The sequence below is a fragment of the Erinaceus europaeus genome, chromosome 9, assembly GCF_950295315.1.
Source record: "Erinaceus europaeus chromosome 9, mEriEur2.1, whole genome shotgun sequence".
NCBI classification, from domain to species: Eukaryota; Metazoa; Chordata; class Mammalia; order Eulipotyphla; family Erinaceidae; genus Erinaceus; species Erinaceus europaeus.
The window spans coordinates 89,672,441-89,685,089 of NC_080170.1; the positions used below are offsets into that span (position 1 = coordinate 89,672,441).

Consider the following 12,649-nt stretch of genomic DNA (forward strand, 5'->3'; position numbering starts at 1 on the left):
TCTGAAAGTGTTGGTGGATCTTTAGAACATATGAAAGTGGATTTTTATCAAGAACTGCATGTTCATGTGTAAAATAGCACTTAATTAGGTATTCTGGAGGAAATACTTTGCCTTCTGCACACACTGAGTTACGAAGGATTAGTTTCATTCCTTTGGTGACACGGTGTTTACTTTAAGTTCAGTTAGTAAGAGAACTGTAAGTCTGCTTCTTGCCAACTGCATACTGGGTCCCTCTTGGACTAAACAGTTATTACTGCATTACACAATATCAAAAAACTGACATTCAATATTTTAAAGAGACAAAAGAAGAAAAAGAGAGGAAGAAGGAAGAAGGGAGGGAGGAAAGAAGGAAAAGGAACATTACTTTCCCCAAAAAACTTGCCTTTTGATGGATCTGAAAACATGACAAGTGGGTATTTTCTTCAAATACTCAAAGGCTGAATCCCAACAGTTGAAAGAGAATGCTGACTCACACATGACTAAGTTGAAGGTTACGGGGAAGACTAAACATTTATTTAGCAGTGACAGTGTTTGTTTTTACAGAGATATGTTGCCACAGATTACTGATTTTGGAAGGTTTTTTTTTTAATGCTTATAGTATTTATAATGCTTATAGTACACATCCTAGTCTATTCTCTTGGGCATCTTCTGAAAACATGTCCAGTAGCACCAGATCCAGCCATCTGCACAGGTGTCTCCAGCCTATGATGCATGGCCCTTGCTTTTTCCCTCATGGTCTTCATAAGCAGTGGGCTTAGACTTCTTTCTTTGGTCAACTTCTCTGAGGGCCTCCTGTGGCCTCCTAGGCAGGGACAGGGTTCTGAGTGAAAAGTTGCCTCCTCAGTCTGTGTTTTGCTCTCCCGGTTGACTCATGTTCTGTTGCGACTTGTTTTCCCTCTCATACCTCAACAGATAAGATTCCCTGTGTCTCTCCAGAATTATAAAAACACATATACATTTATTTACAAGTGCATAAATATATAAATATAGCTATTATAGAAAAATAAATATCAATTTTCTGTTTCTTCTTTAAAATAACAATATATAGTCTTTCAGGGATACCGGCTTCTGCCTAAATTGTGGGAGGTGGTGTTTCAAAAGACACATGCACTGGTGGGCTGGGAGAGAGCTGCATCCCAAGTTCCTGTCCTGTGTAGGCTCCTATGGGGTGCTGGGGACGCCAGTCTGCTCCACCCACTTGACAGGAGGCAGGACTGTCCACCTCTTCAACAGGTACAAGGCCTAAGCAGCATGGGGTCCCTGAGGAGAAAGAAGAGAAGGAAACATGAAAATCTGAACTGGGAATCAGAACTCAGTGGTACAGGCTCAGCCTCTGGCTGTGGTGGGAGCTGGTTATGCTGGCATGAAAAGAAAAGAAGCCTAAAATCATGACAAGGCATTTATGCTCCCTCAGGTTCCTCACAGGCACCGATTAGGCTACCACTTAACCATGTCTCATCTACTAGGGTACGGTCATAGAAACTCTCAGGCACTTAGCCTATGATGTGTTGGAAGAAACGTTGTCCGTTCTTTACTTAGGTGTCTTGTCTATCCTCTGGTATAATTTCTGGTTCTGATAGTCCCATCCTGAATCATTCCCAATGCCCCAAATGCAGAGTAGTCCCTTTTTTATTTTTGGCTCCGGGGTTATTTCTGGGGCTCGGCGCCTGCACTACAAATCCACTACTCCTGGAGGCCATTTTTTTCCCCTTTTGTTGCCCTTGTTGTTGTATTGTATTGTTGTTGTCGTTATCATTATTGTTGTTGTCATTGTTGTTAAATAGGATAGAGAGAAATGGAGAGAGGAAGGGAAGACAGGGGGAAAGACAGACACCTGCAGACCTGCTTCACTGCCTGTGAAGCGACCCCCCTACAGGTGGGGAGCTGGGGGCTCGAACTGGGATCCTGACGTCGGTCCTTGCACTTTGTACAGTGTGTGCTTAACCTGCTGCGCTACTGCCCAACCCCTGAGAGTAGTCCAATTTTAATGAAGTTGACTCTAAGAAGTGCCTGATCTATAGAATGTCATCTCCCAGAGACAGTGTAGGGTCTACACATGGAATGCCACCATGTGTGGAAGCTAACATGAGTGTGCTTCCCAAACAAATATCCAGTGATCTTGAAGAGACTGGTACAAAGGAAATGAGTGAGTGAGTGAGTGAGTGAGTGAAATCCTTAGATAAAAAGTTCTGTGGAAGCACAGAGCATTTATGATGATGATGTTTGCTATAACTTGGCTCCTTAATGCATGATGCAATCTTAATCCTTAATTAAGAAACAAGACCCAACAAAGTAAGGTATTTTGGAGTGATTAGAAATCCTTAGTTGATGAGACTATAGGAATTCAGAAATGACCTTAAGATGAAGAAACCAAAGGACTTTTTTCTCTGAAGTGGAGAAGAATCCTTTCAGGGCACGCCTGCCATGCTGGAGTGGGGTCCAACTGCTATGTTCCAGATCTCTTGGCCTTTACTCCTATCATTTTTACATAAGAGTTCTGAGGGCTCCTTACCAAGTACTACCTTCAACACTGTTGTCTCCTCTCAGTTACTCCTCAGTCAAGGCAGCCTAGCTCATATCAGTCCTCCCCTACTTAATTTCCTGGCCTGCCTTTAGCACAGACCTGGATGGAAAAGAGGATCCCACGTTGCTTCTAGCCCAGTACTCTGAGGCACACTCCTCATTCTTGACTGGCCAGTGGTAGCAGGCTGTTCCTGGAGGTGGTGGCAGTCCTGGTGAGGCTGTAGCAGCTGGTGAGCGGAGTCACCCGGCAGTGTGTATAAGAAAGACACCTCATCCGGGTTCAATGTGGGATCCCTGCATGCACGAGAACAGATTACATTATGCCTTAGCGAGGTGAAGTAGAGGCAGAATGGGTCATATCCCCGCCACCCTTGCTGCTGCCCTATTTGAGTGTATTCCGCGAGGAATGCTTCCTTTGAACAGCAAGGGGCACCACACCATCCATCATTCCAAAGGTAACTCCCATCTAGTTCCATCTTATTCTGAGTAAGTCCTAACTATGATAGTGTACAGGGGCGTGTGGATACATTTGGCCACCTTAGTCAGCCAAGTAAGGGAAGTATTCTGAGAGGTCACTCCATACCACAGTGCAGAGAAGACATTATGGCAGCAAACACAATGAATATGGCTTAGATTGTCAGTCATGGGATTCCTGAGAAAAGCACTAGAACTCACCACTCAGTGCTAGACTTCAGATGTGAAGAGCTAAAGACAGCATGAACTCTGGGGCTTGGGGGTAGAAGACAAGGTTTGGAGGGGCCTGGTTACCTGGGAATCTTGTGACTGTGGGGGTCATATCCATTGCCAAGAATGGTCTGTCTCAGCAGGCTGTTGGTACCATCCTGCTGGTCAAAAGAAAGAGTGATGCGAAGGTAATGAGAGTTCGCAAGTTTTCCTGTTCATTGTTGAACTGGATGAACTGCTTATAATGGCTCATGACTGATCATGTTGAACTTTTCAGCTCTGGTTTATGATAATGCTTTGTATTGAATCTGAGACCCTAGGACCTCAGGCATGAAGATCTTTTGCCTAACAATTAAGCTACCTCTTACCCTCTAGGTATGCACTGAAAACGTGGGGGTAGGGGGAAGGGGGAGAGGTAAAGTCAAGCAGTTTTATCTTTCTGGGTTTTTTTTTGTTTGTTTGCTTGTTTGTTTTTGCAGTCAAGGACTCTTACTACTATACTTTATATCCCTTATCAAATGACCTGCATTACTCTGAAAGGCAGCTACAGAGTGGTTTGGCTCATAAGTGCAATATAAAGAATTGCAACATCTAAACTTGTGTTTTTTTTCCCCCCAAACTTTCTAAAACTTTGTGAAATCAATGGTGGGTTTGGGGAGAGACAGTGCGAAAACAGAACTGTGTATTAAATCCCTAGTAGCAATAAATGATGAAATAGCCCAGTATATAATAATGAAAAATAATGACGTATAATAATGAGGTAGTTCAGTAGCCCAAGATTAGCCCGATAAGAATGAAGTAGCCAAAAAAAAAAAAAAAAAAGAATGAAGTAGCCAATAAGAATGAAGTAGTCCAGGCACCCAAGATTAGAGACTGTAAAAGAAGTCCCAGCAGGCAGCACAACCATTCCTTTTGAGGTGATCGTTATCTACTTGATCACACTCCCAGAATACATTACCTGCTGAAGCTCCCCAGGGCAGTGCTGCTGTGGTTTCATGCCTGGGTAACCCATGGTGGCTGCAGGGCAACCTCTGTTCACATGTATCCCATTGGCACAGGTGTGCCCATTGGTGCCACTGATGTAGGGCTGGCCATTGGCTCGGTGGCCTGGGAGTCCTCTCAGTGGTACCATAGTATACTGGCAGGAGGAGGTCAGCAGGGCACCTCGAGGAAAACCCAAGTCTGTTGTATGTTCTGGAAGGACAGAGAGGTATGTTTAGACGAAGGAGGCCTGGGGCAGCTCAGAAAAGCACAGGAATCTCAGAACACAGAGGCTCAAATGAGTTAGGCAGGGGGTTGACAATATCCCAGGGACAGAGACTATTCACTTGGAAAATCCTTCCTGTCACCCATTTTTCCAAGCATCTAGAATTTTTTTTTAATAGAGAAGGGGGGGGGGAAGGTGATGGTGCACCTGGTTGAGTGCATACATTACAGTATGCAAGGACCCAGGTTCAACCCCCTTATCTCCACCTGCAGGTCCGCTTCACAAGTGGTGAAGCAGGGCTGCAGGTGTCTGTCTTGTCTCTCCTTCTCCTTCCCCTCTCAGTTTCTCTCTGTCTCTGTCCAATAATAAATAAATATTTAAAAGAGAGACAGAGAGAGAAAGGGGTAAGGAGATAAAGGAATAAGAGTTTTGAGGAAGAAGGTGGTGAATGAAGAAATGATTTAGATGAAGTGGGTTGACTGAAGTTTTGCCATGTGAAATTAGTTAGATTAACCCAGGGTCAGAGGGGAAGCCCAAAGCAGAGAACCAGACCCAGAGGAGAGGCAGGGTTGATTGTAAATATGAATATGTGGTTAAAGCAGCAGCTTCAGACATAAAGCATTGGGCCAGGAAGCATTAAGTTCCGAGGCACAGAAAGGACAGACCAACTTCTAACTCTTCATAGTTCTTTCCATCTGCTCAGGTCTGTGAGCTGAGAAGTCAGGGCTCACACTTGGAGTGGTCTAGCTCCACACCTGTCCCCCCACACCACTCCCAGCTTTCTGGGGGACTCAGAAGCTAGATCTCCAGTGAATATGAAGGGGGTGCCCCCAATCCTGCTAAGGCATTTAAATGCCTTCTAGTGGGCCAGGAGGCTCCCTCTTCCCCTCCTCCTCCAAGGCTCTATCCCCCCTCCGTGCTGAGCAGGGTCACTCACTCACTTTGCTTAGCCCAGGCCCTCCACAAGCAGAAGGGGATGAAGGCAACAATAATAAGGACGATGGAGCCCAGAACGACGCCGACAATCAGGTAGGGCAGGTCACTAGAGCGTGCCACCATGGCCCCAGTGCCCACAGGCCGCTCTATGGTTTCTGAAGGCGGTGGCTGAAGTGGGGCCAGAGTTGCAGGTGGGAGTCGACCAGGCTGACCAGAAGACTTTCGAGCTGTAAATATTGGCAAAACACACTTTAGTGACATTTCTTTTACGGTAAATAAGGAAAGAAAAAGAAGAGGAAGAGCAGGAAGAACTAATTCCAAAGGTGTGTGATTATGGGGTCAAACTCACTAAACAGTTTCAAAACCCATCACTAGACAATGGTGGTGCCCTAATGCTGCATGACATTGGCATCCATGTGAACTGCAGTACTGTTGAGAAGAACTGAACCTTATGCTTCAGAATATAACCTAAACCAAGCACTAGAATCAGACTGCGTCTCCTGGGTAGAAGTGGTAAAGGAATTTTCTGACAAGGTAGCTCTTGTAAACACACACACACACACACACACACACAATGCATGAAACCAGACAAAGGACTGGACTGGGAATGGAAGAATTTGCTGGAGAATCTGTCATTGCGTCGACTCAGAGATGTGAACTACTAGGTATCTCGGGTTGCAGGGCAAGGTGTTGGCAATTCCTAAAACAGGTAGTAACTGAGATGTACCAGCTCAAAGGTGACCAGATAGTAAAGGTCTCTGGGTTTTGCTGCTACTGAGGTGTCTAACATTGTTAACTCGTGTCACAGTCATCATCTTTTCATCTTCTGGTCTCTCTACTACCTTTCCAACTGCTGCTCCTTAGGTTTCTTCTCTTTATCCTGCCTTCTCCTCAGACACTCAGAAGTCTTCCTGGACCCTCTTAGAGTCTCTGCTTATTCTAGTCTATTCTCTTGATTGCCTGCAGTCCATTCCCTCATGACTGCCAGGTCAATATTCCATCCAGAACTTTGGCAACAAGAACCTTGCTTCTTTGGCTGGGGAGATAGCATAATGATTATGCAAAAAAACTTGCATACCTTTAGGCTCTGAGGGCCCAGATTCATTCCCCAGCACCACTGTAAGCCAGAGTTGAGCAGTGCTCTGGTCTGTTTTTTTGTTTTGTTTTGTTTTTAAACCAGAGCACTGCTCAGCTCTGGCTTATAGAGGTGCGGGGATTGAACCAGGGACTTTAAAGCTTCAAGCATGACAGCCTCTTTGCATAACCATTATGCTATCTACCCCTGCCTGGTCTTTCTCTCTATGACTTTTTTTTTCCTTCCATGGTTATCGCTGGGACTCGTTGCCTGCACTATGAATCCACTGCTCCTGGAGGCTATTGTTTTTTCCTTTTGTTGCCCTTGTTGTTGTTATTACTGTTATTGCTGTTGTTGTTGGATAGGATAGAGAAAAATCGAGAGGAGGGGAAGACAGAGAAGTGGAGAGAAACAAAGACACCTGCAGACCTGCTTCACCATCTGTGAAGTGACCCCCCCTGCAGATGGGGAGCCAAGGGATTGAACTGGGATCCTTACACCGGTCCTTGTGCTTCACAACATGGACGCTCAACCAGCTGTACCCTCGGCCAGTCCCCCCATGTCTTTCTCTGTTTCTCGCTCATTAAAATAATTTTAAAAAAAGTTCTAAATAGAAAAAAGCCCTTGTGCATACCTGCTTTTGGAGGACTCATAACTGTGAGTCTCTCAATGGATTCTCCTTGTTCCCTTTTCATGGAAGCTAATCTTTTCTGGCTATCTCGGCTTCAACAGATGAATCATCACTTGCATACTACTTGAAGCCAGATACCTCAGGGTTTCCTCTTAACACTTTTGACTGGTTCCTAGCTCCAACATTCATACTTCCTCAAAGAGACCCAATCCTGTACCTCCTCTCTTCCTTGACTTCCTGGCCTCAGTCCTCTCCCTTGGTTCATTTTTTTCGCTTCGTTGCCAATGACTATTCTCAATAAAAAGAAATAAAACCCAATGTCCATACTCCCAAAGGGTTAAAGAATAGGAAAGCTATCAGGGGCTGGGCTGGGATACGGAGTTCTGGTGGTGGGAACTGTGTGGAATTGTACCTCTCTTATCCTATGATCTTGTTACTGTTTCCATTTTCTAAATTAAAAAAAAAATTGAAATTAAAAAAAACAAACCCCAATGTCTCTGCTGCCATTTCAGTCCAGAAGGTCTTCAATGACCCAAAGCCCATGAATGCCCCTGTTTTTTTCCCTAAGCATCCCCTCTCTCATCCTGCTTAAAAGTGCCTAACATGCCAACTATCTGGAGCTACTTCCACACCCCTTTTCATTCTAGTCTGAGAATGCAATCCTTTCGAAGACCAGTGTGAAGTGTTTGTAAGGCCTTTGTCCTTGACATTCTGGGCCACTTGAAAAAGGACTTTGGCTGTGCAATACCTGCCTCTCCCCTTCACTGTACATGACAGAGGAGGGCAGGAAGTGCACTATGTCAAAGAATACTGTGCCAGTAACAGGAAACCATGTTTTCCTGTCACCATTCCTTCTCCTTTATGATCTTCTCCTGAATTGCAATACAAATACCTTCTGTTTACTTTCAAAATTTGCAAAACAGAAATGCTGATATCTATCCACTTGACTAATGTGGAAAAATTAACAAGTAATTATACGACTCTTTACCGTGTCTAGTGTAAGGAAGAAGTTTTGTAGTCTGAGGAACCTGGTCAGAGCTCTCCACTGTTCCATGAGTTCACATGAGTTGCTCATGTTATCATGATGGTAGCCATTCATTTTTAGTATATGAGACACAGACAAGTGAATGAAAGGGATAAACTAAACATGACTTGGGGATATGTGGAAAATAAATTTCCAAAGAAGAGCGATATACAGCACTATATGAAGAATAGTGGCTTTGCCCTAGTATGCTGGAAATATTCACGAGAACAGAGAACCTGAAGATATTTACCTTTGGTTTCACAAATCATCACGTTGCTGAACTCACTTTCTCCTCCCTCATTGAAGCACTGCATCTTAATGTCATAGGAGGTCTCTGGCTGCAAGTGGCTGATGGAATGCCAGTACCTATCCCCTGGGAAAGAGAGTAAGAGAGTAACACACAGTTATGTGTATCTAGTTCGCTTGAACCCCATTAGATTCTCATAGGCTTTTCAGTTTGGACTGGTGGCATTGACTTGTCCAGGGGTCCATGTGATAAAGAAAGACTGGAAGAAGTATTTTAGATGCCCACCCATGTTATTAATGTGGCATGATCTGATGACCCCAGATGTGTCATGATTAAATCGGTGAGCTTGTACCTAACAGCCCATGTGTTATACTTTCAACACCTAAACACGCTTACCATAGAGAAAACTACCACACAAAAATGTTTCTTACCTTCTACCATATCCTTCTTGTAGTCACTGTCATTGTCACTGTCTGTGGGTCGATAGTAGATATAAAAGCCATGGATTGGGGTGTTGTTGTTACTTGCTGGGATGTACTATAGGGAATGGAGAAGAAACAAGTTGGCAGTGGAGCAGCAAAATCATCATGTGGGCAGAATCAGTGGAATATGGAAGTTTAACCCCAACCTTGAGTTTGAAATTCACTGGGGGGAGGGAAGACAGCACAATGGTTATGCAAAAAACTTTCAGACCTGAGGTACTAGAGTCTCCAGTACCATGATAAGCCAAAGTTGAGCAGTATTCTGGAACTGATTTATTTTTTCCTTTCTCTGTATCATTAAAATTCATTAATTTTTAAAAATTATTTTTCTTTATTATTGGATAGAGACAGAAACTGAGAGGGGAGGGGGAGGTAAAGAGGGAGAGAAACAGAGACACTTGCCATATTGCTTCACTGCTTGTAAAGCTTCCCCTGCAGGTGGAGACCAGGGGCTTGAACCTGGGCCCTTGCATACTCCAGTGTATGCGCTTAATTAGGTGCACCAATGCCTGGCCCTGTTAATTTTCTTTAAGTCACTGGGGGCCCTGGTAGACATTCCTGATGGTATCCCCCCAAAAAAAAGCTGTGGAGAAAGCTGTGGAGATCACTCATTATTTTATTTACCTCAGAGATACCAAAGTTTTGTTGGTCTTTTTTAGGACAAGAAACCAAACTTCCTTTTCTTCAGTGATTCAGTCTCCAGTGAACCTTCCTGGGTAAAGTAAAGGGGACTCTCTCTGCTTTAATTCCCAGATACACAGGGGGAGGGACATTAGAAGGAGGAGGCTCAGAGGAAGAACGGAGTCAACAAAGAGTGTATCTTCTGAAGGTAGTCTGTGCAGCACCACTTACCATCCACTTGAGCATGATGGTGGTCTCATTGACAGCATCAGTGAAGGTGATGTAAGGGCCTGCCACAGGCCTCTCATATACACGGCCACTATATCCTGATACCACGTATGGCCTTGAAGGGGCACTGGGCTCGCTCTCCCCCAACATATTCAGAGCCCTGACTCGGAACTTGTATGAGGTGCCTGATGAGAAAGGAGATTCAGTGAATCCAGGGGCTGGGAAACACTTGATACCCTGTAGCCCATCCTGACTAGACTCCTGTGCGGTCTTCTGGACAACTCTTCTTTCCCTAAAGTAAGTCCCCTGGGGAAAAAACCTCATCCTGGTCAGAGATGGCTCTGGTCTTCTTATGGACAGATGGAGGGAGGAGGAAGCTTGTGGGACTGAAATACCATTACTTAGAACATAAGCATCCAGAGCACAAGGACCGGCGTAAGGATCCCGGTTCAAACCCCCAGCTCCCCACCTGCAGGGAAGTCACTTCTCAGGCGGTGAAGCAGGTCTTAGGTGTCTATCTTTCTCTCTCCCTGTTTTCCCCTCCTCTCTCCATTTCTCTCTGTCCTATCCAACAACAACGACATCAGTAAGAACAGCAATAATAACTACAACAATAAAACAAGGGTAACAAAAGGGAAAATAAATGAATAAATATTTAAAAAAGAAGAACAGAGGCATCATGAGGAGCAAGAAGAACCTCCCATTGTCCCCCTCCAGGTGGCTGTGGGGGAAGCCAGGGCCTCAGATTTGGCAGTAGCCAGTCCCTTACCTTTCTCTAGACCTGTGATCTCCACCGACAGCTTAGAGGGCGGGATAGCGCTGGTGGCCAGAATCCAGTCCCCCACTTTCTTTAGCTTCTTATATTCTACACGGAAAGATTGGATGGGGAAGCCACCATTCCCTCGGGGAATCCAGGTCACATACACTGATGTCTCAGAGGCCATGGAGATGGTGGGCCTGTCTGGGGCTTCTGGGGCTAAAGGAAAGAAAGAGGGGAAAAAAAAAAAAAGGAAAAGAGGAAGGAAGGAAAGAAAGAGAAGACATGATAAAAAGATGGTTGTATTGCCACAGGACTTGGCAATGTGTCCCCAAAGAGGCCAGCTCCACCCCCAGTCCTCCATCTCCTGGTGGCTACATCACATCTTATTAAGGCTATCTGGGTCACCCCCACACCCTCCTCTGGAAAAAGCCTAGAGCTAAGTGTCCCCTAAACACTGAATTCTGCAATGGCAGGATGAGTCAGGCCAGGTGCCAGGGACCAGGGGTCCTCTCCTCCATTGCTCTCTGGACCATAGGGCCAGCAATGCCAGTGCTGGACTCCAATGTTTTACTTGAAAATCTCTACTTGTAGGGGTTGGGCAGTGGCACTCCCAGTAGAGTATACGTATTACAGTGCGCAAAGACCGAAGTTCAAGCCCCTGGCTGCCACCTGCAGGGGGGGAAGGAAGTTTCATGAATGGTGAAACAGTGCTGCAGGTGTCTCTTTCTCTCCGTCCTTCTCAACTTTTCTCTGTATTTATTCAAAATAAATGAGTAATTGGTGTATTGCACCAAAGTAAAAAACTCTGTGGTGGAGGAGAGCGTTCAGGTCCTGGAACACAGGCAGAGGAGGACCTAGTGGGGGTTGTATTGTTATGTGGAAAACTGGGAAATGTTACACATGTGCAAACGATTTTATTTTACTGTCAACTGTGAACCATTAATCCTCCAATCAAGAAATTAAAAAAAATAAATCAGTAAATAAATAAATACATCTTAAAAATAAATTCTAATCAGCATTGCCTCGTTGTGACTAACTAGGGCAGATGTCAGGAAAATGTCTTAAGGACTGCTGGATCCAAGGAACCAAGATTCCTATTCAACCCACAGCTATGAGTCTTTTGAGGCAGAGGGCCTGGCTACAGCTCTGACATCTCATCCTCCTGCCCTGCTGGGTGGGCTGTGGAGGCTTACGGGAAAGGCGGCCCTGGTCCGGCTGGCTGCTGCTCTGGAGGCTGGCTCCAGGGTCGTCTCTCTGGATCTGCTGCTCCTTGGTGGCCATGATTTCAGGTTTGGGCCGCCGTCCTGCAGAGGTATGGGTGAGATCGGTAAGGTGCGAGTATGTACTAGATCTCCCTTCTCTCAGAGTCCTGCCTGCTGAAGGCTCTGCCAGGGGAGTCTGACAAGGCGATGCAAATATAGTAGGTCATTGGAAGTGTGGGCTGACACCCAGCTCTGCCTGCCACGACACTGTACTGCAAAGAGAGGCCAGCTAGCTGGTGGTGTTCCTGATAAGAGGCAGGGCCTGAGTCTATGCAGACAAGTCAAGGGAGACAGGAGCCAGAAGGAAGATAAATTCAAGGTAAATAGTCTGAGGTCAGAGGAGCAGGACTTCCCTCCTGGGAGTGTGTGTGTGTGTGTGGGGGGGTAACATACAACCCTCACCAGTTCGGAAGGTGACCATGGCCGTCTGGCCTTCCCCGGCGCAGTTATAAGCCGCCATCTCCACTTCATATAAGCTCCCAGGGTCGAGCCTAGTGAGGGTCAAGCGGTGTTGGTTGGCTGGGATCCTGGAGATGGTCCAGTTGCCAGAAGAGTTGATGACCTGCTAGAGAAGGTGTTGGTATAAGGACTGGGATCTCCCCCTGCAGCTACAGGTGTGCTGTGGTTACTAAGGAGAGCAGGACTCAGATGGGTAGGCAGAGAGAGCCAGGGTGGGGGAAGGATTGCAGAGCACAAACTGGTTCTGTAGCTCTGAGTCATCCACCCTGGCTGGGACAGTAAAGACAGGCTCTCTGACCCCTCACCATATGATCCCTTCACAGACAACTGGGTTGTCAAGAGGCCAGACTAATACTAATATTGCTGAGTATTTCTCCAAAGACCTCCTTTCTCTCTGTGTAAAAACCTCTACAATTAACTCTTGCTCTCTTTAAACCGAACATAGTTCCTACAGTTTCTTTCTTTTTTAAAAAAAAAAAATTTATTTATTAGAGGGAGAACCAGAGCATC

General features: G+C 45.5%; 1 protein-coding gene across 4 annotated transcripts in view; it reads right to left on the reverse strand.

Annotated features, from left to right (window-relative positions):
* Positions 1-480: 480 nt before the first annotated feature.
* Positions 481-12,649, reverse strand: part of BOC (BOC cell adhesion associated, oncogene regulated) — a 95,598-nt gene continuing 83,429 nt past the window's right edge. For 2 of the 4 annotated variants that reach the window (XM_060198365.1, XM_060198364.1), the window contains exons 10-20: positions 12,083-12,245; positions 11,612-11,722; positions 10,428-10,634; positions 9,662-9,843; positions 8,759-8,864; positions 8,331-8,453; positions 5,356-5,577; positions 4,166-4,401; positions 3,292-3,365; positions 2,624-2,817; positions 481-1,260 (exon numbers count right to left, since the gene is read on the reverse strand). In XM_060198365.1, the coding sequence (XP_060054348.1) occupies positions 1,073-1,260; positions 2,624-2,817; positions 3,292-3,365; positions 4,166-4,401; positions 5,356-5,577; positions 8,331-8,453; positions 8,759-8,864; positions 9,662-9,843; positions 10,428-10,634; positions 11,612-11,722; positions 12,083-12,245 (1,806 nt within the window). In that variant the 3' untranslated portion in view covers positions 481-1,072. The remainder of the gene's footprint in view (positions 1,261-2,623; positions 2,818-3,291; positions 3,366-4,165; positions 4,402-5,355; positions 5,578-8,330; positions 8,454-8,758; positions 8,865-9,661; positions 9,844-10,427; positions 10,635-11,611; positions 11,723-12,082; positions 12,246-12,649) is intronic. The other 2 variants (XM_060198366.1, XM_060198367.1) reach the window with 2 other exon arrangements.